The sequence below is a fragment of the Saccopteryx bilineata genome, chromosome 1 (assembly GCF_036850765.1).
Source record: "Saccopteryx bilineata isolate mSacBil1 chromosome 1, mSacBil1_pri_phased_curated, whole genome shotgun sequence".
Classification (NCBI taxonomy): domain Eukaryota; kingdom Metazoa; phylum Chordata; class Mammalia; order Chiroptera; family Emballonuridae; genus Saccopteryx; species Saccopteryx bilineata.
Window position 1 is genome coordinate 348,774,852 of NC_089490.1, and position 26,307 is coordinate 348,801,158.

The 26,307-nt window shown below is 44.7% G+C and overlaps 2 protein-coding genes across 2 annotated transcripts in view; one reads left to right on the forward strand and one right to left on the reverse strand.

Moving 5' to 3' along the window:
- CLPB (ClpB family mitochondrial disaggregase) overlaps positions 1-26,307 on the forward strand; it is a 187,643-nt gene that overhangs the window by 44,123 nt on the left and 117,213 nt on the right. The window contains exon 3 of the mRNA XM_066250604.1: positions 4,700-4,786. Within this exon, the coding sequence (XP_066106701.1) occupies positions 4,700-4,786 (87 nt within the window). The remainder of the gene's footprint in view (positions 1-4,699; positions 4,787-26,307) is intronic.
- Positions 938-1,261, reverse strand: LOC136320569 (PAT complex subunit Asterix-like). The gene has a single exon (XM_066253731.1). The coding sequence runs from the start codon at positions 1,259-1,261 to the stop codon at positions 938-940; it is 324 nt and encodes a 107-aa protein (XP_066109828.1).

Genomic DNA, 26,307 nt, shown 5'->3' on the forward strand with positions numbered 1-26,307 from the left:
TCTTTCTTCAGCCCTGTCTCCAGAGCAATGCTGCTTTCAGAATTCTCTGTGCCCGGCCAGGCTAGGGATCTTAGGTCACTGACCCACTAAAAGGCATGAGGGACTCTGGCTGCACTGTTTCCTCTGTCCATGCTCTGCTTTCTCATTTCTCTCTCTGCCCTACCTCATCCCCCGGCTTAGGGCTATGTTAGAGCAGTTTCCACACTGGTCTCCTTGTTCCCATTTTCTATCCTCTCTCCTTTCAAATTCAGCCTGCTTAGGCTATTAAGTTAATTTTTTTTTTTTGTATTTTTCTGAAGCTGGAAACGGGGAGAGACAGTCAGACAGACTCCCGCATGCGCCCAACCGGGACCCACCTGGCACGCCCACCAGGGGGCGACGCTTTGCCCACCAGGGGGTGATGCTCTGCCCCTCCGGGGCATCGCTCTGTTGTGACCAGAGCCACTCTAGCGCCTAGGGCAGAGGCCAAGGAGCCATCCCCAGCGCCCGGGCCATCCTTGCTCCAATGGAGCCTCGGCTGCGGGAGGGGAAGAGAGAGACAGAGAGGAAGGAAAGGGGGAGGGGTGGAGAAGCAGATGGGCGCTTCTCCTGTGTGCCCTGGCCGGGAATCGAACCCGGGACTTCTGCACGCCAGGCCGATGCTCTACCACTGAGCCAACCGGCCAGGGCCTAAGTTAATTTTTGATATATATTTTTGGCCAGAAAGCAAAATTTTATTAACTGATTTCAACAAGAAAATGAGTGGATACACCTAGAAACATAGACAGAAAGCAGGAGGAGTAGGCCTAGGGTATTCCCCTCTCTGACCCAGTAGAAACGGGACCCCAGGGAAAAGTCCCGGTTCCTTCCATCCAGCTGAGCCCTGCGGAGCAGCTAAGGATCAGCCCTGGAGGGTGGTGGATAGAGGGATCCAGGATATGACCCCCCGAGGCTGACATCACCAAGGGGGAGTCATGGGCTGAGGGTTCTGCAGATAGGACATTACCACGGCAGAGATAGACAGCATGAATGATGGACTCATCATTTGCTTAGTGTGCTCAGAGCTCCAGGAGGTGGCGAAGCTGGTAAAGAAGCGGTAGACAGCAGCCCAAGCACACCACTTCAGCTTGAGCCTGAGGCTGCACATGCCTGAGATCATGCCGAGTAGGTTCATGTAGTCCGGGGTCGGGTCATCCAAGGCTGGATTACACTCGCTTGGTGGCAGCTTGTACCTCCGTACTTTGTTCGGCTTCCGTGGTTCTGACATATTGTTAGTGGACATAGCTAGTTGGAGGTCATGCCTCTTCTGCTGTGGGAGTTGCCATTTCCAGTGTCAATTTTGTAATTTATTTTGCCCCAAAACCTTCAATGACGACCCTGCTGCCTGTGGTGAGAGTCTAAGGAATGGCAGATAGGTTCCTCTCTGTTGCCAGCTTCAGTTGCTTGGTTGTGGTTGATGGGAACCAGTGTTGAGGAGGATTCTGAGGCTCTTTCAAAGGCTCCATAGGAAAGAACTGCTTGTAGAAATTTGTTATTTCTGACCTAGGTGCAGGAGTGTCGGACAGTAGCACGTGTGCCAGGCATTTGTCAAGTCTTAGTATTGGGTTTTTAGCCTAGGGTCTTGTATTAATTTCGTGAGGACCTGTGAGCCTCTGAACATCGTATTTTTTAAAAATTGGAGAGGGGAGGGTGAGGTGATATGTGTGCGCTTTTCTGGAGAGAGTCATCAGCTTTAATCATACTCTTAAGAAGCACATGGCTCAAAAAAGGTTTATGCCCACTGCCTTGGCCTCCTAGCTTGGGTTTTGAGGCCTGTTCTAGGACCTGCATACCTCAGCAGCTCTGTTTCTCCGCTGTGAACTCTCACCCAGATGGATCTACCTGATGGTCCCTGAACATACCTTCCCATTGCTTCCCTGCTGCTGCAGAGTATGCCCGTTCCTTTTGTCTTCACTGCTGTGCACTTCCTCCCTTGTCTCTAAACTGTTGCTGTTCTTCAAGACACAATTCAAGTCTTGCCCTAGAAAAACCTCTTTGATTTGGTCCTGATATTCTAGTTTTCTGGACTGGGGATTAGCAAAGTGAGGTAATTCTGATCAGAATTACAGTTAGGATCAAGACTCCCATTTCTCAACACTCAGAACCCTGTGCTTTCCACAGCACCAGTTGGCCTGCAAATTAGGGAAAGTGTGTACATTAGAATAGAGATTTTGTGCAAAGAGATTTTTTTCTTGTCTCAGAAAATTCATCCCCTGGTTTTTTAGGTTCTTTAACATTCTTGGCCATAGAAAATTGTTCCTGCATAAAAGAAGTTTAACAGTATGTGATAAGAGTCCCAGAAGAAATCCTCCAAAGTAGACATGGGGCCTGACCTGTGGTGGCGCAGTAGATAAAGCGTCGACCTGGAAATGCTGAGGTCGCCTGTTTGAAACCCTGGGCTTGCCTGGTCAAGGCACATATGGGAGTTGATGCTTCCAGCTCCTCCCCCCTTCTCTCTCTCTGTCTCTCCTCTCTCTCTCTCTCTCTCTTTCCCTCTCCTCTCTAAAATGAATAAATTAAATTAAAATAAAATAAAATAAAACAAAGTAGACATGAGAGGTAGGGGTTTCCCAGCTTCTTCTGACACTTTCCCCTTACATTTTGTGCCCCAGTCATGCCAAATCTCTTTCAGGCCCTCATATATTCCATGCTGTCTTCTCTGGGTATCTTCTCTGAGTGTTCGACCTGAACCCACCTTCCCTCCTTCACCCCCTTTTGTCTGGCTAGGTCTCTATTATCACTTCCTCAGAGAAACTTTTCGGTCACTAAGACTGGATTAGCATGTCAGTCTTAAGCTCAGGCTCCCTGGCTTGAGCCCAAGGTTGCTGGCTTGAGCAAGGGATCAGAGGCTTGGCTTGAGGGCCCCCCCCCCCATCAAGGTACAGATGAGAAGCAATCAGTGAAGATACAACTATGAGTTGATGCTTCTCATCTCTGCCCCCCCCCCCAAACTCTCACTAAAAAAAAAAGACTGTTAGGTTTCCTGGTTGTGTACCTGCAACCCGTGGTCCCCATTCATAGCACTCATCCGGTGTATAGGTTTGTGCTTGTTGGTCTGTCTCCCCCTCAAGCCTTGTGTCTTTCCATCCTCCCAAGCCTTGGTCAACTGCTTGCTTAAATAGCACAGAGGTTTTGTTAGGTTTGGTAGAGGAGCATATACTACCAAGAATGGTGCTAGGACTAAACCCCAAGTCTGGACTCTCTTCCAGTGCCCTTTCGTCTAGAACCCACTAAAGAGTAGACAGCCTCCCAGTTCTTCCAAACACCCTCCCTCCATTCCTCATAAACAGATCCTGCCTTGTTGGTGAATCACTCTTAAAATGTGGTCTCCCTCTTTCCTGGCCTCCTGTAGCCCTTCTGGTGGGAAACCACACACTATAGGCTTTGGTTTCCTACTGTCCTGAGTCTTCCCCCACAACTAAGTTATAAACTTCCCTAGAGTAGACCCCATGCCTTCTCCTCACCCCCATCCCAGACTCGAGCACAGGACCCAGCATATATTATGGATTTGCTGAAGTCACTTTAGTCTTTTGTGTTCTGTGTGACAAGGAACCAGGGTTAGACTAGAGGAAGAGTGGTGAAATGAGAAGGATTCAGGCTGCAGAGCCATTATCGACCTGGGTTCCAGTCACTGTCTTGCCCCTTTACTAGATTTGTGACCTTCAGCGAGCCATTCACCGCACTGAACCTGTTACCTCATCAATGAAAAGAGATTAGTATCAGCTCCTTAAGCTTGTGCAAAATGTGAATGAGAGCATACAGTATTTGTAAAGTTCTGACGGCAATTTCCGCTGGTAGTAGGTGCTCAGTAAGAGTTCATTCTATTTCCTCCTCTCCTCTCTGTTCATTTCCATGTTGTAAGGCCCTCTGTTCCCAGGGCCCAGAATTCAGGCTTCTAGTGGTATACTTAAAACCCTGTGTTTGTTCATTTATCCAACTATTGAGCCCCTGCTATGTGCTAGGCACTGGCATATAGAGTCGAATAGGCTCATATGGACTCTCCTAGAAACCTAATTTAGTATTTCTAACACTGTTTCCATCTTTCTTTGGGTTAAAAGATTTCCAATTTTAAACAATAAACTTGAAGAGTGTGATCCTTTTGTAAACTGGTAACTACCTACATAAGAAGTGTCCCTGGGCATTTGGTGCTAAGCAGGGAGAAATTCTAAGGAAGGAAGAGAGCTCCGTGGACTGGATGAGTCAAGGAAACCTTCTCAGGGTGAATCTGCAAGGCAGGATTGTATCCCATGGCATGAAAATAGGATTAGAACAGACAAAAAGAGGCAAGAAGAGAGCATTATGGACTAGGAAGTAGGAGTGTCAGAATATTATGGTAAGGAAGGCACATTTTTTTCCTCATAAGGCTGACTCATTTAGGGGAAGAGGGAGAAAGGTAGGGGAAGCCTGGGGTTGGGGAGCCTGACTCATTTAGGGGAAGAGGGAGAAAGGTAGGGGAGGCCTGGGGTTGGGGAGGCTGACTCATTTAGGGGAAGAGGGAGAAAGGTAGGGGAGGCCTGGGGTTGGGGAGACTGGCCACTAAATACTGGGATGGGTATTTAGTTCTCAAAGGCCTCCTAACTATTTCCAGATTTGTCCAGCCTCCCTATTTGTTGGCTGTCTCATTTCTTCCAGTTTTAGGTCCATGATAAGTCATAAACTGAAAATATTTCTGTCTTTCTAGGCTGTTGTCAGAAGGTGCAGATGTCAATGCAAGGCACAGACTTGGCTGGACAGCACTTATGGTGGCAGCCATCAACCGAAACGACAGGTAAGAGATCTTCTTTCACACAAGGCTCCCTTAGCCCAGTCTTTGCAGATCACATTCCCAAGTCCTCTCCCACCCTTGCCTGTCCCCCTGCCGTCTTCTCCAGATGTAGGAAGATGAACTCTAGATACTGGTCTATACCTGATGCAGTAGAAAGCACAGGAGATATGCCTGACAGTTAGTGGCACAGTGGCTAGAGTGTCAACCCAGAACACTGAGGTCCCAGGTTCAAAACCCCATGGTCACTGGCTTGAGCGTGGGCTCATTCTAGCTTGAGTGCACACTCACCAGCTTGAGCATGGGGTCACTGCCTTGAGCATGGGATCACAGACATTACACCATTGCCACTGGCTTGAAGCCAAATGTCACTGGCTTGAAGCTCAAGGTTACTGGCTTGAGCAAGCAGTCACTGGCTCAGCTGGAGCCCCTCCCCCCGCCCCTTGTCAAGGCATGTGTGAGAAGCAATCAGTGAACAACTAAGGTGCTGTTATGAAGGATTGATGCTTCTCAACTCTCCCTTCCTTCCTGTCTGTCTGTCTCTCTCTTTCTCACTAAAAAAATGTACAGGAGATGTGGAAAGGGAAGATATAGATATGGATCTCAGCTCCACCATTCGTTTGTTGTGTGACCTTAGGCAAGTCATTTGCATTATTAAAGCAACAAAATCCTTGAAAGTCTGTTGTTAAGTGATTAAATGTACTTGTGTTCGTTATCACGTTTCCATTCTCCACCATTTATCTTTGTTGAGATGTCTGCAGTCACTATCCCCAGCAAGGGCTCATCTGGGCTGTTTCTTTGGAGGTTCTGATGGAAACTAGGGAAGGTGGGTGTTCCTGCCCCCCCCCAATGGAGGCCCTGCTGTTTTTCTACCTGTTTGCCTATTGCCTTAGGGCAGGGGTCTCAAACTCGTGGCCCACCAAACAATTTTGTGCGGCCCGCAGACTAATCCACGAAGTTCAAAATATTTTGGATAAAATTAAGTAAGCCTAGGGGATTAGTCTGCGGGCCGCACAAAATTGTTCCGCGGGCCTCCGCCTTAGGGTGTAGCTATTGTATAAAGATCAAAATAGTCCACTTTGTATAGAGAGTTATTGCTAATTTTCACAACCACCCCACAACATATATGTTATTCTCATTTTGTAGGTGAGAAAACTGAAGCTCAAAGAGATAAAGTGATTTATTTAAGGTCACACAGACAGGATTTAGGACCTGGTCTGGCTGCCTACAAAGTTTGTATGCTTTAGTGTGCCTCACTGCTGCCTCCCTCTGCCAAATTCCAGGCTAGTGTTGGATGTTGCCTTTCCATCCCAATCTCTAGCTGTGCTTATGCAAAAGAATTGATTAAATAAGAGCAAAAAGAAGTGCTTTCAAAGAAAACAGCCTGTGCACTTTAGTAGCAGCCACTGAAGCAGATAGTAGGAGAGATACCAATTTACTTTTTCCTTCCACAGACCTGTAAGGCTTTTATCAGCCAGTCCTAGTCACCTTTGGAAGGGTCATAAAAGTAATGGAGACCAACAAAACAGGATTATAGTTTTTTTGTGATGTAGAGAGAGACAGAGAGAGGGACAGATAGGGACAGAAAGGAGGGGAGAGAGATGAGAAGCATCAATTCTCAGTTGTGGCACCTTAGTTGTTCATTGATTTCTTTCTCATATGTGCCTTGACCGGAGGGCTACAGCAGAGCGAGGCACCCCTTGCTCAAACCAGCGACCTTGGGCTCAAGCTGGTGAGCCTTTGCTCAAACCAGATGAGCCTGAGCTCAAGCAGGTGACCTCAGGGTTTCGAACCTGGCTGGGTCCTCCACTTCCCAGTTCGACGCTATTCGCTGTGCCACTGCCTGCTGAGGCAACAAAACAGGGATTTTATAATATAGGTGTGGCCCTGTCTCAGACTGCTTGAGAGACAGCTGTACTTGAAATAGATCTGTCTTCTCTGCTTTTAATCATGGACTTGTTCTCAGCACCCCATTTCCTTATTTGCCTCTTTAGCTCTTAGCATTTAGTCTCTAAAATAAATACTGATATAAATGAACTTTAGAGTTGAGAGACCTAGAATGTAGCCCTGGTTCTGATCCTTAGTTGAGTTTCAAAATTCTGTGGACACTGTTTCTTCACCTGAAATTAATTATTTCTACAAAGATTGGTAAATATTTGCTCTGATTCAGGCTCTGTGCTAAACATTGCAGGATCAGAGACCTTGGGAGACCGTGGCCTAATGTGGAAAAGAAAGGCAGGTAGAGAGAGAGAGTAGTATAATTAATGATGTCAGAGCAATGTGGAAGGGGTATTACCAAAGCAGAGGGTGTGAGAGGACTGAATCTGCCAGCAGAGTAAATTCTTGCTATACTTTCGTGAGAATCAAATGAGACAATATTATGTGCTACAGGTTGCAAATGGTGGGTGGTTGTCCTCTGTTGCTCACATTAGACCTATCTATGCACAAATACACAGGTTTATTCTACCACTGATGTTCCACCCACCACCACTTCCACCCTACTCACCAGTCTTCTTGCCCAGTTTACAGGTGTCTCCAACTGCAAGAGATGGCCATTAGTGAGGAAAAGGGGAAGGAGGAGTGTGCCCTTATTTGAAGTGTATTTTTAGTATTGAGACAGAATTGGAAATAACACTATACTTAAGAGTACTGTCAGTCAGTGAGCAGATAGCTAGTAGATGTGCTTTGGGGACTTCTTTTTGAATCTAATGAGTTGCTGGTTTAACTGATTGCTTGTCTTTATCCAGGGCCACTAGCAAATCAGTGATGTTCATTGAGCAAAGTGAGAGTGTTGGCTTGTATTTATTTGCTTTGGTTCCTAGGACTAATTGTTGGTGTATTAAGTGTCCATTTTGTGCCCTCCTTTTTCTTCTAGTACCTAGGCAAGACATATTTTAGTGAAAATAGCATACTATCAGATTGGTTTATTTATTCATATGACACCTTTTGGGGGCACCTACTCTTTGCCAGGCACTATTCTTCACAAAGATCCCTGCCCTCATAGAATTTATTTTTATATAGATGGTGGTCGCTGAGAGAGTTAGGGACAGACAATAAATATAGTGCAGCCATGCATGGCCAGGTAGCTCAGCTGGTAGCATCATCCCAATACACCAAAGTTGCAGGTTCTATCCCCCTTCAGGGCACATACAAGAATCAACCGATGAATGTATAAATATTGTGGAAAAACAAGTCGATGTTTCCCTCTCTCTCTTCCTCTCTCCCTTTCTTCCTTCCTCTCTCTAAAATCAATAAATTTTAAAAAATACTAAAATAAAGATACAAATATAGTGCATAAATAATACTAAATAATACATAATATATTAGAAGGAAAGAAGTGCTATGGAAAAAAGGAAAAGTAGAACCTGGTAAAAGGGAATCTCCAGAGTACCTAGTCAGGGTGAGCAGGCCCGTTGATAAGTTGCCCTCGGAGTAGTCCTGAAGGATTATCACGTCCATCCCACACAACCTGCCAGTAAGTTTCTCCTTATTAGAAGTGTGCTGATTCTCATCTCACCAGTCACCAAACCCTCTGGAACCATATTGACCAGGGCTGAAATGCTACCACCTTTTGATTGAATTTAGATGAATGGAAGATAGAGGGTTAGCTTCCCTTGATTCAAGGCTAAAAGCAGACAACCTTCCTTTATTTTAGAATGTTGGCAGTTCCAAGCTCAAGGGAGAGGTCCTGAGAGTAGCTCAGTCATTTTACCCTCAACTACCTTTAGTGAGCACTTGCTAAATTTGTTTAGTCCTTAGGGACAAAGAACAGCATAGTCTCCACCTTGAAGGAGACTTAACTCATGTGAACTTATTTAATTTTGAATAGTAAAGATAGTACTACTTTATTTAATATTTTGAATAGAAAATACAATGCTATAGAACAAAAATTTTAGAAGTCTGTATAAGAATTTAGTTTATAATTTATCTCTTCTTTTGATTTTCAGAAAGGGTTTGAGGTGATGTAAATTAAAATAAAGATATAAATATACACAGGAGAATTAAAACTGGATCAAGATCAGAACTCATATTGGTAAAAGGAAAGATAATTATATCAGGATTGAACCAGAGATTTTCTTTTCCGAAAATAGGTTTATTGTTTTTGTACAAATAACATAGAAAAGAAAGTACCAGTGAACCAAATCTGTCTATCTAGTGACTGACCAGTATGTATGTGTGTGTGTGTGTGTGTGTGAATGTGTCTATAATTTTATATAAATGGGACTGTGCCACATTCACTGTAAATCAGGTAATTTATGGATCGAGTATTAATTTAGATTGAAGTTTCCCAATGAGCATGGCAAACAATTGGTTCTTCAAGGGAGAGGAACTTTGTTCTGACATTTCTTTGCATTATCATTTTATGTATCCAGCAAACATTTTTCAAACTCTACTGTGTTGGGTGCTGATGAGCCAGGTTATGAGGAGATTCAGATAATAAACATCACAGCCTTTGCTTTAAGAAACTTACTTGGACTGCTGACATCAAGGACTTGAGAAATGTGGTGGCCCTTGTCTTCAGGTTCTTCTTTGCCAAAGATTAACTAACATTCGACTAGGAAAATCCTTTTGCCAGCCCTAGTAACAGTTTGGGCATAGTATTGACTTGAGAAGCAGTCACTAGGGGCTGGCCCTCCATAAGCCTCATGCCACAGGCACTTGTTCAGCCTAAGTCTGGGTGCCTCATTTTGTGTTGTACTCAGACCCAGTCCAGCCAACGGCTAAGCCACCAGGTCCCAGGATGATCACTGTGACTTAGCATAGTCTTCACTGGCTCGTGTAAATATACCCAGCTTTCAGCTAAATTCAATTAGTTTTTCTTTAAGAAGGAAAAGAAATCCAATTTTACCAAACATGGACAGACGGTGGAAGGCACTTTGATGTTACAACCTCTCAGTGATGCTTTACTTAGTCACAAGTTCATAAGCAAGAAGGCTTAATTACTTGGGAAAACACAGGATTAAAACTGGACACAATGGCTGAGTATCTGCTCTTGGGCGACTTGATTCGAACCCATGCACCCAGTTCGTGTGTGGTGCAAACTTTGATGTGTGCTATGACAAGCTGAAAGTCATGACCCCCTCAGGGAAGCTCCTTCATATGGCATTTGCAGGATGTGTAGGCGGAGAGTCAGGGCCTGCCAGGCCTATTTGCTCAACTTTGATGTCCAAGCAGCCACAGGCCTCGCTGTTTGCTCTTTCACTGAAGGATGGATTGGGAGCCTCCTACCTTTCCCAGTGGACAATAGCCCCAATGGAGTGTGACAACTGTTGACCATTCCTGGAGCCTGATGGACCAGAACAGGGCTTTGGGAGGTGCAGAGCTTGGGGGGCCAAAAGCTGTGTATAGGACAGCCATTTCCCCAGATGTAGCTTTCCCTAAAGCCTAATGTTGGGTGCTTGTAGTGAGGGTAAAAATAGGCTCTTAAGTGTAGTAGGTACCGAGTACTGCTTGACCCTCTGTCTAGTGGCACTAAGGTATTTGTAAATTGAAAGTGTCTTTCCTGTTCCCTTCATCAGGGTATGGTCTGGGGGTAGTGGTTTAGAAAAAACGGTGTGATTTAGATCCTTATAATTTCTCCTTTTTTAGGATGGTTCAACTTAATTATTTATTGCAGCTCAAAATGACAAGTATTGTAGCTCACAGTTTCAATGTTTAATAATTTGGGCGCCTTGCCTATTTCTAGCTCAGGGTTTCTTATGAGGTTGTCATCAGGGCGTTGATTACAGCTACAGACATCTGAAGGTTAACTAGGGCTGGAGGAGACTGTTCCAAGGTGGTTCACTCACACGACTATCAAGCCTGTGAAAGCTTTTAGCAGAAGTTTCAGTTATTCTTGGAGTGGGGCTCTTCCAGGTCTCCTTGAGTGTCCTCACACCACGATGTCTGATTTCCCCCCATTGAGAAATTTTGAATCATGGAGACGGATGGACCTTGTGGAACAAGTTCTCACAACCTTCCTATTCCAGCCTATTTTATCATAATACAACTCCCCTCTCATAACTTTTCATCCTGCCTGAGATTTCACTGAATCAGGGGTTTCTTGTAAGTTTTCAGAAATTACATTCTTATCTGTTCACCTTCTATATCATGAGGAGGCCAGGCAGTAGCTGGACTCACTGTGGGACTGACCGACAGGAACTAGGACTGGAAAGGAGACAGAAAGAGGAAATCCCTGTGGCTTCTCCCTTCCTCTTGCCCTTCAACACTGCTTCTGTTTGCCTCAACCAAGTGGGAGGACAACCAACCAGATCCTTATAATTTCTAATTCCTCTAAAAAGAAGCTTTCAAAACACATGTCTGATAAAGAAATAGCATCCAGACAATATAAAGAACTCTTATAAAATCAGTAAGAAAAGAACAAACAACTCAGTTTTTTAAATATGGGCAAAAGATTTGAGCAGACACTACCAAAAAAGAGATGTATGGTGGATAAACACATGACAAGATACTCAGCATTAGTCATTTAAGTCTATGCATATTAAAATCTTAATGAGATACCATTGTATACCTACTATTACAATGGCTAGAATTTAGAAAAACTGACAATATGAAGTGCTCACAAAGTTGCCCAGCTGATAGGGGTGCATGAAGGTAGAGCCACTTTGGAAAACACTTTGGCAATTCCTTATAAAAGTTAAAACATATTTACTGTACAACCCAGTAATACCAGCTCCTGGGTATTTGTCCATAAGATATAAAAACATTATCTGCAAAAGACCTGTATGAAAACATTTAAAGTAGCTTTATTCATAATCAACAAAAACTAGAAATCACTTAGATGTCCACCAACTGGTAAGTGGATGGACAAATTATAGTACATTTATATAGTGAACTACTATGCAGCAATAAAAAGAACAGATGGACAAATCTTAAAAGCCTTATGCTAAGTTAAAGCCAGACACAAAAAGTTAAAAAAGCTATCTACTGAATAATTCCATTTATATGATAGTCTGGAAAGGGCAATAGTGTGAGGACAGGAACCAGGTTAGTGGCTGCTAGGGTTTAAGAGTGTGAGGAAGGGCCCAAAGGAACTTTTGGGGTAATAGAAATATTCTAAATCTTGATTACGGTGGTGGCTCTACAATCAAAACTCATCTAATTGTACATCTTAAAAGGATGGATTTTACTATGCATAATGGATATTTCAATAAACTGACATAAAAAAACATTTAAAGGGGTCATTGTTCCTCTCTACCTTTCATCAGTATGACCAGTGGCACACTGAGAATTCATATAGCACCAGAATGAATTCTGTTGTTTATGTCCACCATGAATGTTTTAAATTCTTATTGTGAATGGTATCTCACATTAGAATGCTATGTATTCTGATAAGAGAGAATGAAGATTTGTAAATTCACATGATTCTTGGTGTCATGAAATATAATTACTGATGAATAATGATAAGTTCACATTACAAGTGGTGTAGAGTAGGCTAGGTAAATTCACAAAGCATCATGTGGTTCTTCTTCATAGAAAGGAGAAAGTGCAGGGCACAGGAATGGAAGCTGGCCTCCCATCTCAGATCATTCTTGGGCTCCTTGTCCCTGGACTGCCAAGGAAGGAGGCCACCTAAACAGTGTGGCCATTGTGGTGCTTTAGGAACCAAACGTCCCCCCAAAATGAGGTGGTGCATTCAGATTTGAATCTACTTGGGCTTGCTGGTTGCTTTGAAAGCTCCTGCCCAAAGAAGGTGAGACCGTGAGGCAGAGCACAAAGCTCCAGCACAACTGTTTGAAATTCCCCACAAGAGTCTCTCTCCCTCCTTCTCCTCTTCTCCGGAGTGCATTTCATCTGCATCAGAAGGACTTCCCGGCACTGCCTTCCCTGCTTGGCCAGGGTCCCTGAGGAGCTGAGCTAATGAGTGGATAACACGCGTTTGCCAAGGCCTTCCTGGATGTGGTACCTGGGCTTTGTTAATTTTAAAATGCTGCCATCCTTGGCTGAAGACCATTTAATTCCCTCTCACAGCAGTCATTTATTTTTAGCATTTGCTTATTTTCCCTCCACCCTACTAAGAGGAGGAGGGCATTAAACCCTCTCTTTAAGAGACCAGCAGCTCAAACCAGATTACTGTCCTGCAGGAGAGGTTTTATAGTCCTTTGTGGGCCAACAACCCCACAGGTGTTCTTAGAGCAAAGTGCCAGTGCTGCTCTTGCAGCTAGATTAGGGACAGCCTCGCTGGAAGGTTCTCCTTCCTTGCTGCTGGCCAAAGACACAGCCGGTAGAGCGCCTCTGCACCTGTGCTTCAATGCAGGTTCTTAGGGGGTCTGACCACAGGGAGGTCTCTCCTGCCTTAGAGACCTCTGGCCTCTTTCCAGGGTCCCAAGCCTATTTTTGGCCCCACTGCCTGCTACGGAATGGTGCTTCCTTCAGTCTGAGGAGGCTGGGCTTTGTGCCGTGTGATCATCTGATGGTAGTAACGATGCTGGCTGTGGTTGATTGGGTGCCTTCTGTGTGCCATGCCCATGTTGAGCACTTCCATGTAAGCTCTGATTCTTACTGCAATCCTAAAAGAGAGGGATTATCATCCCTATTTTACAGATAGGGAAAATGAAGCTCAGAGATGCCCAGGGTTGTCTACTGAGTGAAAGAGGGAACCAAGATTTGAATACAGGCCTCTGAACTCCAAGCCCTTATTTCTTTTTTTTTTTTTTCAGAGACAGAGAGTCAGAGAGAGGGATAGACAGGGACAGACAGACAGGAATGGAGAGAGATGAGAAGCATCAACCGTTAGTTTTTCATTGCACATTGCAACACCTTAGTTGTTCATTGATTGCTCTCTCATACGTGCCTTGACCACAGGCCTTCAGCAGACCGATTAACCCCTTGCTCGAGCCAACGACCTTGGGCTGAAGCTGGTGAACTTTTTGCTCAAACCAGATGGGCCCTTGCTCAAGCTGGCGACCTTGGGTCTCGAACCTGGGTCTTCCGCATCCTAGTGCTCTGTCCACTGCGCCACCACCCGGTCAGGTGCCAAGCCGTTATTATTTCCACTGGACTGGACTGCCTGTGGAGTGAAGGGACAGGTAACAGAGCCATGGGATGGACAAGGGTTGATGGAACCAGGAGTCAAGTCATCTCAGTCAGAGTTCTTGATGAACAGCTCTGTGCTGGATGATTATGAGAAATCTAAAAATAGACCACTCTCCTTGTCTAAAAGCTGGCAGTTAGAAAAGGGATAAAATGAGTCTCACTTTACTTTTTTAGATTTTATTTATTCATTTTTATTAGAGAGAGAGGGGAGAGAGAGAGGGGGAGAGATTGAAAGAGAACAGGGGGAGGAGCAGGAAGCATCAACTCCCATATGTGCCTTGACCAGGCAAGCCCAGGGTTTTGAACCGGCAACCTCAGCGTTCCAGGTCGACGCTTTATCCATTGCGCCACCACAGGTCAGGCCATGAGTCTCACTTTAAATGAGGCAGAATGCGCTCAGTGCCCCCAGAAAAGACCACCTGGAATGCTGGAGGAAATCATGGAAGGAGGCCCTTTCAGATGAGGTGGGTCTTGAAAGATGGGCATGACTTTGATTGTTAAAGGTGGAGGGTTAGGACAGCATTTCTGGAAGTTGGACCGTTGTGAGCACAGGTTCACAAAGGCGAGAAAGTAGGAATGTGCCAGAGCTAGGAGAACTGGCAGGGTCTGAAGACCAGCGAGTGTGAAGAAAAAGCCTTATCCAACATTGACCATGGTCCTCTCGGGCTGTGACAGTGAGGTACATACAGCTTGTGAGCTTTAGAGCCAGATTACCTGCGTTCAAATCCAAGCGCTTCCTCTCACTAGTTACATACTTTGGCAATCTTTTACTTATTGTATTCCCCATGTTAAGACGCACCCTTTTCCAAAAAATTTGGGGTCTAAAAACTGGGTGTGTCTTATACAGTGGTTGTAGTTTTTTTTACTTGCATTTCCCGCTTTTTTGCGCTTGTTTTTGTGCTCCTTGTTGAAGACAGTGATTCATCATCAGACAGAGATTAGGACAAGCTAATAGATGGGAGTTTTGACAGTGATGAAGAGTTGTATGAATTTTATGATGAATAAAACTTGAGTTCAGTAACTTAATTAATACATTTATTTTTTCAAATTTCGGGCCTCAAAATTAAGGTGTGTCTTATACATGGGGAATACGGTATCTGTGATTGTTTACTCAGCCATAAAATGGAGATGATAAGCGGATATGCTGCAAAAGGCTGTTTTGAAGTGTAAATGTGTAAATATATGTAAAGTGTTTAGAATAATAATGCCTGCCAGATAGTAATCACTTGATAAGGGTTTGTTTCTTTTAGTTTCTAGTAGTATAGTCATAGTGGTAGTGCCTTAATTATTACTGTTACTGCAGGAGGGTTTTGGAGAGGTTTTTTTCAGTCCTCTTTATCTGAGAAGCTGGGCCTAGAACAGGGGACCCCAGAGCAAGGCGCTTTGATGGGTGCTGGCTCTTGTCCCAGGTGGCCACCTGCCCAATGCAGGACAGTGCCCAGTATTTCCCAGCAAGGAAGGGTGGGTGACAGTGCTGGCCGGGTGCCCAGAATGCCAGCATTGTGCCCCCCAGAAAAGTGTGCCGAGCTTGACATTTCTCCCACCCACTGCTGCTGCTGTGGCTGATTATCTCTGAGTAACAAAGAGTCATTTCTAATCCCATTTGGAATCGTTACTCAAGATAATCCTGTTTCATAGTAATGATATTCCAATTCCAACATGCACCCGATTCTAGTTTGGCAGGCGTGTGCCTTGACCTCAGGCAACCCAAGACACTGCTCCCTGGAAAGCAATGCCAGCTCATTTGCATAACATGATAGTCTCAGGGTGCCCCCCCCCCTTATCCAGTGCTGTATCCTGTCCTGGGGTTCTGTGTTCAGTGCTGTCTCTGTGGAGGGGATCAGTTGGAACGAGGGGAGCATCTGGTCCTAACCCAATTCAGCTTCATGGGGAAGGGTGTTTCATGTTTAGGGACTGTGATATGGTTCTTAAAGACATCAGAGCCACGGGGCTCTGTCCTATTCAGTAGTTATATCACTGATTCCACTGAGACCATGGATAAATGCCTATCAAATTGATAGATTAAATGAAGCTTAAAGAGGTAGCAGTTATGTTGGGTGAAAGACTTGGGGACATGCAAAATGTGGCTAGATCAATGGTTAAATCTGTGATGATAAAAATGAACAAGTGTAAGTGTTCAGTCTACAATTAAAACCAAAACCAACTTTAAAATTCCAATTGAGAGAGAGGAGACCCAACTTAGAAATACTAGCAAGTTAAACCCAGCGGCTGACTGAAAACTCAGTGTGTATATCAGCAGTGCAGTGTTAAAGCTCCAGAAGTGAATTGATTTAACAAATATTTACTGGCCTGTACTAGACCCTGTGCAGGAGGAAACGTTTCAGGCACAGTCTCTGCTTTGGGGGAGCACATTGTCTAGTTGTGCATGACATGGTAGTAAGTAACGAGGGCTCTCTGGAAGGAAACTGCCTGAGTTTAATACCTAGCTCTACCTTTACTAACTCTGTTTTCTCGTCTGCAAAATGGGAAGAATAATAATAGCATTTAACTCAGCATAGGTTGGTTGCTAAGGTTAAAACACAGATGAAACTGCTTAGTGTAATACCTAGCACATAGTAAAATATTGTAGGTATCTGCTGCTGTTACTAATATTTTTGATTTTCTTATTTGTTATTTTTGCCCAAAGTCTAAATACTTATGGATCATTTGCCGAGAGAGAGCCTAGTCTGGGCCCATATTGTGGTAAGAATCTCTAATAACCAGGGTTTAACCATATTGGCCCATAGGTTTGAACCACAGTTTGAAGGACATGGAAGGGTGTTTAGATCTAGGCTGAAGAAGTGAAACTGGGATTTTCCTGGAAATCCTGTGACGGGTGACCTGCATTCCATGGCCCTCTGCTTAATGTGCCATGTTTCTTGAGCCTTGTCCCAAATGATCTCATCTTGTCTGGGCCCACCACCGATTTTGATCCTTCCCTCTCGGAATTGGACTTCCTCTCATCTCAGCTAGCTGCTGTGGTCTGCTTTACTTTAACTACCATCTGAATATATCTCTGTCTCTGGTACACAGTAGGGGCTCAGTAACTATGAGGTAGCACAGCAGACCAGTGGATAATTGAATGGATGAGAACCAATGTGATTTAGGGGAATGTGTACCAGGTTTGGTCCCAGAGAGACCTGAATTTGATTCTTGGTTCCTGTGCTTATTTAATGTGTACACATGGGCAACTCACGTTGTCTAGCTGAGCCTCAGTTTACTCATCTATAAAATGAATCTAATACCTCATTGCACATTTTATATGGATCTGAAATAGTGAATGTAAAGTGCTTAACACCCTGTGGCTGCTTTCTTATGATTACTGATCTTTAGCTTTTGAGGGAAGTAAACAAAAGAATTATTATGCTCATCTGAGGAAATTGGGACACATTTTCTACACGAGTACTGTACCTTGCTTTCCACCTATGCGTTACTTGCCTAAGGAAGCTGGCTTTTACAAGAAAACTGCTTTCCCTTCCCTCTTCATTCCCAGCCCATACCCCTAAGCCCCCATGCTCCCATGCCACAGGATTTCTAGATATAATACATACCAATTGTCTGTAGTCTGGCCCCTGCTTTCCTGACCAGCTAGTAGACCAAGTGAGACACAGGTCATTTGACTTTTCAGCAAACCTCTTGAACTGACCTCTTTGTTTCTTTCTGGGACCCAGGACACTCATCACAGTGACCCTGTGTTTTGGATGTGGGGGAGGGGGAGAGGAGGAGGAGTTGGCAGAGCTTCTCCTGAAGCTCAACATTGTATGGGGACGACTTGGAGCTGGGATCACTGCCCTTCTTGCTTCACCAGCTCCAGCTGCTCGCCTGGCCCAGCATAGGCCTCAGAGCACACCTCGCTCTTCCCCTAAACAATGTGACGACCCCAAGGCCCTCAGGCCACTGAAAGCAGAAAGCTTTAACATCAATCGATGTAACTGTCCATGCTATTGTGACATCCCACTGACCTCAAAATGGGAGCTCATCAAGGACAGTGCGAGCCAGCCTTCCTACATGTGCTCCCACCTCTAACCTAATTACAACCTGATCAGCAAATTTAAACAGACCTCATGGGAACTGTGGTTCCAAAGGGAGTTCCATGAGTCCCAGAAACTGCCACATAGGGGCCATCACCCTGTTTATTTCCTCAGCTTTGTCTGGGAACTGCCTGTAGCCTAGGAAGGGGCTGGTGCTCAGGAGAGGAAGGTGGAGGTCTTCCACAGCTAAACTGCCTGTGGCCTCGATTGGTGGGATGGGGCTGGGCAGAGCTGAGACAGTTGCCTTCCATTTTTCTCCTCCATTTCCCACAAAATAAGTTAATGATTTCATTTATTCCTCCTTCATTTATTTATTTGCATACTCATTCAGGAAACACTTATTGACCACTTATAGTGATCCAGGCACTGATCAAGGAGCTGGGAAAGAAGATTGAGACATGCCCCTTGCCTAATGGTCTAGTGAGAAAGACAAATGAAAGTAACCAGGCAATGGTGATACACTGTGATGAGTGCCATCTGCCATGGTGGTAAGTGCAGGGTTCAGTGCAGACAAGGAGGAAGGTCATGGAGCCAGGCTGGAATACAGAGAAGGCTCAGCTGATTTGGTGATTGGGTCACTGAGGAGCCTTGAAGGAGAATGAGGACTAGCCAGGTGAAGCAAGGGGACACTCCCAGCAGGAGGAGTGGCACATTTGATGGTTAGTGCTCAGGGAGTTCATTGTTTTTGTTTTCTCTGGGTCCTTAATTCAGTCCCCAAGGTCACTATCAGCATAGGAATCCAAAGTTCTGTAACTGAGACTCCTTCAAGAAATGAACTTTTGGAACAAATTTTTAGGTTCAATTAATAACTAAAAGAAGGGGAAAGAGAATCAGCTCTTTCTTAAATCATTTATCTATGCTGCTGAACGTATATCCAGCCTGTTTCTTCTAACTCTTGCATCATGTTCATAGTATGTGTCTACCACATTTAACTTATCTGTTCCCCGGTGATGAGCACTTGGTTGTGGGCCTGTGTAAGGATATCTCTGGGATATAGCAGAAGTGCTGGGCTATACGATAAGGTACTTTAATTTGACAAAGTATAAGTTTAGCTTCCAGAAGGGCTCCATCAGTCTCTTCCCTGATAGCGCATGAAGACTCCCAGAACCCCATATACTAACCAAACACTTGACATTTTCCAGCTTTCTAACTTTTGTTTATATGTTGAATTTTTTTTTTTCCATTTTTCTGAAGCTGGAAACAGGGAGAGACAGTCAGACAGACTCCCGCATGCGCCCGACCGGGATCCACCCGGCACGCCCACCAGGGGCGACGCTCTGCCCACCAGGGGGGCGATGCTCTGCCCATCCTGGGCGTCGCCATGTTGCGACCAGAGCCACTCTAGTGCCTGGGGCAGAGGCCACAGAGCCATCCCCAGCGCCCGGGCCATCTTTGCTCCAATGGAGCCTTGGCTGTGGGAGGGGAAGAGAGAGACAGAGAGGGAAAGCGCGGCGGAGGGGTGGAGAAGCAAATGGGCGCTTCTCCTGTGTGCCCTGGCCGGGAATCGAACCCGGGTCCTCCGCACGCTAGGCCGACGCTCTACCGCTGAGCCAACCGGCCAGGGCTATATGTTGAATTTAAAGTACTATCTTGTTTGTTTTTTTTTGTGTGTGTGTGTGTGTGTGTTGTTTTTTTTTTTTTTACAGAGACAGAGAGTGAGTCAGAGAGAGGGATAGACAGGGACAGACAGACAGGAATGGAGAGAGATGAGAAGCATCAATTAGTTTTTCATTGCGCGTTGCAACACCTTAGTTGTTCATTGATTGCTTTCTCATATGTGCCTTGACTGCTGGCCTTCAGCAGATCAAGTAACCCCTTGCTAGAGCCAGCAACCTTGGGTCCAAGCTAGTGGGCTTTTGCTCAAACCAGATGAGCCCCCGCTCAAGCTGGCGACCTCGGGATCTCGAACCTGGGTCTTCTGCATCCCAGTCTGACGCTCCATCCACTGCGCCACCGCCTGGTCAGGCACTATCTTGTTTTAATTTGCATTTCTCTAATAACAAATGAGCTTGAGGATATCTCTTCATATACTAATAATATCTTTTTTGTCTGTTTCCTCCTCTGGGAATTGACTGTTTATATCCTTGCCTCATTTTTCTGTTGGGCTGTTAAAAACTGAGTTGAGACAAAGTGCTCCTACAGAGGGTTAGCTACTTGGGAGTAAATATAGGGAAGTGAGAGGCAATGTAACAGAGTGATAAAGACATGGACTTTGTAGCCACACTGCCCAGGTTCAAATCCCACCCCCATTTCTTACAGTGGAATAACCTTGGACAAGTTACTTAACCCCTCAGTGCCTCAGTTTTCTTAATGTGTAACATACATCATAGAGTTGTTGTGAAGATTAAATGTGTTAGAATATATATAGTGTTTAAAATAGTACCCGGCATGTAAGAAGTTTGCTAGCTTTCATTATTAGACTACTGTCTTCCTCTTACTTAACCACACTCAGTATCCTTCAGAAAATAAATACTTGTACTAGCAGGCAGTAGAAACAAGGCAGAGAAAAAATTAGCTCTCAGCCTAGAATCAAAGCTTACCATTCCTATTCACATGTGTAACTTGTTGAGGTCTTGAGGTCCGGACCTGCATTCTTCGGCCTGCCTCAGGCCAACTTCTAAGACCTGACCATTTCTGATTAGCCAGATTTCCAGGCATGCCTGTCCCCCACCCCAGCATGGCTAGCTTTGACCTGTTGCTGCTCCTTTGCTAGCGTGTCTGTACGCTGGTATCCCTCACGCACTTCATCTTCAATATTTGCAAGGCCCAGTCCTTTTGGTGTGTCACATGGGGGGAGGGAAGAACAGAACAGATTCTGATAGGCACACAGGAGGGCAAGTGCTGCTACTAGAGCCAGGTCACTAAAGGATAAACCCTTATTCTCTTGGGCTAGGGACATTTTCTGGCTCCCCCAATTTTTATTATTTTTATTTATTTTTAATTTTTTGTATTTTTCTGAAGTTGGAAACGGGGAGGCAGTCAGACAGACTCCCGCATGCGCCCGCCCGGGATCCACCCGGCATGCCCACCAGGGGGCGATGCTCTGCCCATCTGGGGCGTTGCTCTGTTGCAACCAGAGCCATTCTAGCGCCTGAGGCAGAGGCCATAGAGCCATCCCCAGTGCCCGGGCCAACTTTGCTCCAATGGAGCCTTGGTTTCAGGAAGGGAAGAGAGAGACAGAGAGGAAGGAGAGGGGGAAGGGTGGAGAAGCAGATGGGCGCTTCTCCTGTGTGCTCTGGCCGGGAATCAAACCCGGGACTCCTGCACACCAGGCCAATGCTCTACCACTGAGCCAACCGGCCAGGGCTTGTATTTTTTTATTTAAATGAGAAGCAGAGAGGCAGAGACAGACTCCTGCATACACCCCAACTGGGATCCACCCAGCAAACTCCCTACTGGGTGATGCTCTGTCTATCTGGAGCCACTGCTCCATTGCTCAGCAAACAAGCTATTTTTAGCACCTAAGGCAAGGCCATGGAGTGCCCAGGGCCAACTTGCTCAAACCATTTGAGCCATGGCTGCAGAAGACGAAGAGGGAGAGAGAAGGAAGAGGAGGAGGGGTGTAGAAGCAGATGGTTGCTTCTCCTGTGTACTCTGACTAGGAATTGAACCCAAGACTTGAACCCAGGACTTCCTCATGCCAGGCCAGTGCTCTACTGTTGAGCCAACGGGCCAGGGCCAACTGCCTCAATTAGTAAGGGAAATAGTGCCTCTGGAGATTATCTCCAACCTTTTTTTTTTTTTTTTAAAGTATCTACTTTTTTTTTTTTAATTCATTTTTTTTTTTTTTTTTTTAGAGAGGAGAGAGAGAGGGAGAGAGAGAAGGGGGGAGGAGCTGGAAGCATCAACTCCCATATATGCCTTGACCAGGCAAGCCCAGGGTTTCGAACCAGCGACCTCAGCATTTCCAGGTCGACGCTTTATCCACTGAGCCACCACAGGTCAGGACTATCTCCAACCTTTAAGGTTGATACTAGCATCAGTATGCTTATCTTTCCACAGACCAGAGGCCAAATCCTGAGCTGCCTGAGAGAGTTGCTGATATTCTTAAGCCCTTGCCCAGTAAATACCTATGGAGTTCAGTGTAGTTCCTTAGAGTGGAGATGTTTTCATGGTGTCCTCTGCTCCCTTTAATCCAGCTATTTAGACCATGAAGGCCAAACCCATACACCAGGAGTTGGAAACCTATGGCTCGCAAGTCAGATGTGGCTCTTTTGATGGCTGCGTCTGGCTCGCAGAAAAATCTTTAATAAAAAGAAATAATAATGTTAAAAATATAAAACATTCTCATGTATTACAATCCATTCATTTCCTACCGCTCATGTTCATGGTTGCCGGTAGCTGGAGCCAGTCACAGCTGTCTTCCGGGACAACACCAAATTTTTATTGGATAATGCGTTGTAACATACACGGGTCGTTGTATGGCTCTCACGGAATTACATTTTAAAATCTGTGGCGTTCATGGCACTCTCAGCCAAAACGGTTCTTGACCCCTGCCATACACCATAGCCCATTTGGTACCAGCTTCTTTTTTAATTTATTTTTTATTTTTTATTTTTATTTATTTATTTATTTTTATTTTTTTTTACAGAGAGAGAGTCAGAGAGAGGGATAGACAGGGACAGACAGACAGGAACTGAGAGATGAGAAGCATCAATCATTAGTTTTTCGTTGCACGTTGCAACACCTTAATTGTTCATTGATTGCTTTTTCATACGTGCCTTGACCGCGGGCCTTCAGCAGACCGAGTAACCCCTTGCTTGAGCCAGCGAGCTTTTGGTGAGCTTTTTGCTCAAACCAGATGAGCCCTCGCTCAGGCTGGCAACCTCGGAGTCTCGAACCTGGGTTTTCCGCATCCCAGTCTTGATGCTCTATCCACTGCGCCACTGCCCGGTCAGGCTGGTACCAGCTTCTTGATTTAAGGCAGTACTGCCAAAACTACAAAATGGAGCCAGGATGCCAGCACCAGAACAGTGGGGAGTCTCTGGATATCATCTGGTGAATCATCTTGAAAAGTAATGCCTGCTCCTTTTCGTGCTGTCTGATTCTGACTTTATGGCTGACCCTGAACTCCCTTTGTCAGTCAGTGGGCTGACTTACCATCTCCCCATGGAAGTCACCTTTTCCCAAAAGCAGTTCTAAATTTGGGAATTTGTTTCTACTGCAGCAAAAAAATGTCCAAGAGGCGAAATCTCTTCATTTCTAGTCTCCTCACTGCTTGCTGCTCCTGGTTGCTGCTGCTTATCGCTTGCCCCCTAGTACCAGTGTATTCCTCGGTTCCTGGCTGCTTGCTTTGTTTGTGGTCTACTGTTCTGTCTCAGCCTTTTGTCCTTGCCACCTCACTCTCGGCCTTACATCTCTGCTACCTGGTCTGGGACCCTGTGGGTCTATTTTGACTATGAACATCTTGGCACTTCCAGCCTTGCCTTAGCCTTTTCTTCCCTGGCCAGCCTCCCACTGTTTCTGCCCTGCTGTAGCCCACAGGTCCATGAAGTTCTTGTGGTCACCAAAGCTAACCATAGTCATATAGCTCTCCAGCCTGATCTGGGCCCCTCCAAGAAGGATCTGATCCCCATGGAGCTCTGGGTTGGATGTACCTGGTGGTTGTTAAGTGAAAAGCCTACTAGCCATCTGGCATGGTGTTTGGGGCCACTCTTGGCCACTGAGCAGCCACGGTTCCTTTAGTCCTTGCTATATCGCACAGTGTGGCTGCTGCCTTTTGAGTTTTATTAAGGTGACCAACATTTTTACAATGAAAAGGAGGACAAAAATAAATTGAAGAAAACAATATCGTAAATAAAAGAAACATTTTATTCATTGCAACAATAATACACTATAATGTGATAAATGCATAATAAAAACATTTGTAATATTTTATATTGTAATTATGCTTACATGCCTATTAATTTTTAATAATTGTAAGAAAAAAGTACTCATTTAGATACAAATACGTCACATCACACACAATTGATCAACTCTGCATCAATCGAATACAGACATTTACAGATTAGTCTTCCAATATCAAAAAGGAGGACATGTAGGAGGACACTTTTCGAGGGAGGACAGAACTTACAAAAGAAGGACTGTCCTCCCTAAAGGAGGATGATTGGTCACCTTAGTTTTATTAAAAGTGAAGGGAATCTTCTCAAGGTTGCAGAATGAGTTACTAGCTTAGATGTTTACCTTCTTTGGCCTTCAAGTTTGTGAAGTGAATTGCCCATTCCCTTTGATTGAGTTAGCAGCCTCAGGGCTGAGCCTTAGTCACTCTCCTCTTCCCATCCTGCCAGACCACTGTCTGCCCTCCAGGGCCAGGGGCAGCATACTTGGTTGCTTGGACATGTCTTGCAGCCTGCAAATTGGACAGAGAGAATCAATACTCATGAACCTGGAGAGGCCCAGGTAGTACAGTTAGTGACACTAGCTGCCAGGAGGGACAGCCTGCCATGGAAGGGGGTGTGATTGAATAGTGATTGGATACAACAGCTGAGGATTAACCAGATTATGTCACTTTGAATTTAGATCGACAGATCCTTCTTTCTTAGATTTTAAAACAAGCTAACTTGTGCAGAATATAGAGGAGCTACTTTCTTAACATAGAGTTATGCCAGCATTAGTCCTGGGGGTGGTCAAGTACAAACCTGGTGTGTACTTTTGCCCAGATGCATGTTATTATCACTAGGATTATATGAATAAAGGGATGAGAGAGCTCATATTTGTGGAACTTCTTCTATATTCCAGGCATTGTGGTTTTATATATTACTTATCTCATAACCTACAAGGGAGGCATTATTAACTCCATTATTTTGGTAAGGAAGTGGAGTCTTAGTAGTGTCTTAAGTTGTCCAAAACCATACTCAGTAAATGATTTGAACTACAGTCAGCTTTGATTTGAACCCATATCCCTCTGTGCTTATTATAAAATGGCATGCTGTCTTCCCAACTTAAGTGTCATAATTTATACTTCTCTTGACTTCCCCACAGCCCAACCACAGGGTCAAGTACATTGAAATGATTTGTTGAGCCCTTACATGTCAGCCATTGTTTTAAGCACTTTACATATATTAACATAGCCATATGAACTACTATTAATAGATACTCTTGTTATCCTTGATAATTATGACACTGCAAATGATGATCTTCTAATTTTATCTCTCCCTCGCATTTATTACTTGCCATTCTACAGTAAGAAAGAGTTTTCCCCTCTTCCCTTTTGTGTTGGTTTATTTTTTTGTTTTTGTTTTAGAGAGAGAGAGGGACTGACAGGGAGAGAGATGGGAAGCATCAACTTATAGGTTCATTACTTTAGTTCTTCATTGAATACTTTCTCATACGTGCCTTGACGAGGGGCTCCAGCCAAGCCAGTGACCTTTGGACTCCAGCCAGTGACCATGGGGTCATGTCTGTGATCCCACGCTTGAGCCAGATGAGCCCACACTCAAGCTGATGACCTCAGGTTTTGATCCTGGGTCCTCAGCGTCCCAGATCAATGCTCTATCCACTGCATCACCACCTACCTGGTCAGGCCCCTTCTCCCCTTTTTATTTATTAATTTATTTTAAATATAGACTCGTGGAATCTTATTTTACTCACTGGTTATAATCCATTGCTGTCGTTATTCATGTTGATGCTTAGATTGTCCCAGATTTTAATGCCAGTGTTCTTAAACTTTCTACCACACAACGTTCTTATCAGCTATTATTCCTTACTGCTTTGTTAGTTTACCTAGCTATAACAACCCTCTGTACCCTCTGACTTTTCATCTTCTGGGAAACAAGAAGACTAATGCTAATCTTATCCAAATTATGTATAAACTAAGAATAAATAGTCTCCAAGTGAGAACCTGGACAGCTATGGATTAAATATATAGGTTTTAGACTGGATTTTAACTGCTTAGAGACCCTTTTCATTTCTCTTTGGGATTTTTTTCTTTTTCTTTTTTTGTGAGAGAGAGATAGGAAGGGAGAGAGATTGAAAGCATCACCTCATAGTTGAGGCACTTTAGTTGTTCATTGATTGATTCTCATACGTTCCTTCATCCGGGGGCTTCATCCAAGCCAGTGACCTTGGGCTCAAGCTGGGGACCTCGGGGTCTCTAGCCTGGGTCCTTAGCATCCGAGGTTGATGCTCTATCCACTGCACCATCACCTGGTCAGGCTCTCTTTGGGATCTTAATCCATATCCTGAATAAATTACCTGTGACAGCTGCCTGCCAGGAGTTCCTTTTAGGTAAGATGAGTAGGCACCAGAGAGTTACCTGACCATGTTAGATTAGCTGTGGAAGAGCCTGAGCTACTTGGGAGATGGATTCTGGTTCTGTGGCTTACCTATGAGGACTGTGTGTGTAAGTGCATAGGAACTATCAAAATTCACTTATCCATTCAACAGATAATTGAGTCAGATCCTGTGCCTGTTGATGGAAATGAAATTTGAACCAAGTGATTACAGGGAAAACCATTAATA

Excerpts from the sequence above, each read along its gene's own strand:
- LOC136320569 (XM_066253731.1), bottom strand. The coding sequence starts at position 1,261 with ATGTCCACTAACAATATGTCAGAACCACGGAAGCCGAACAAAGTACGG.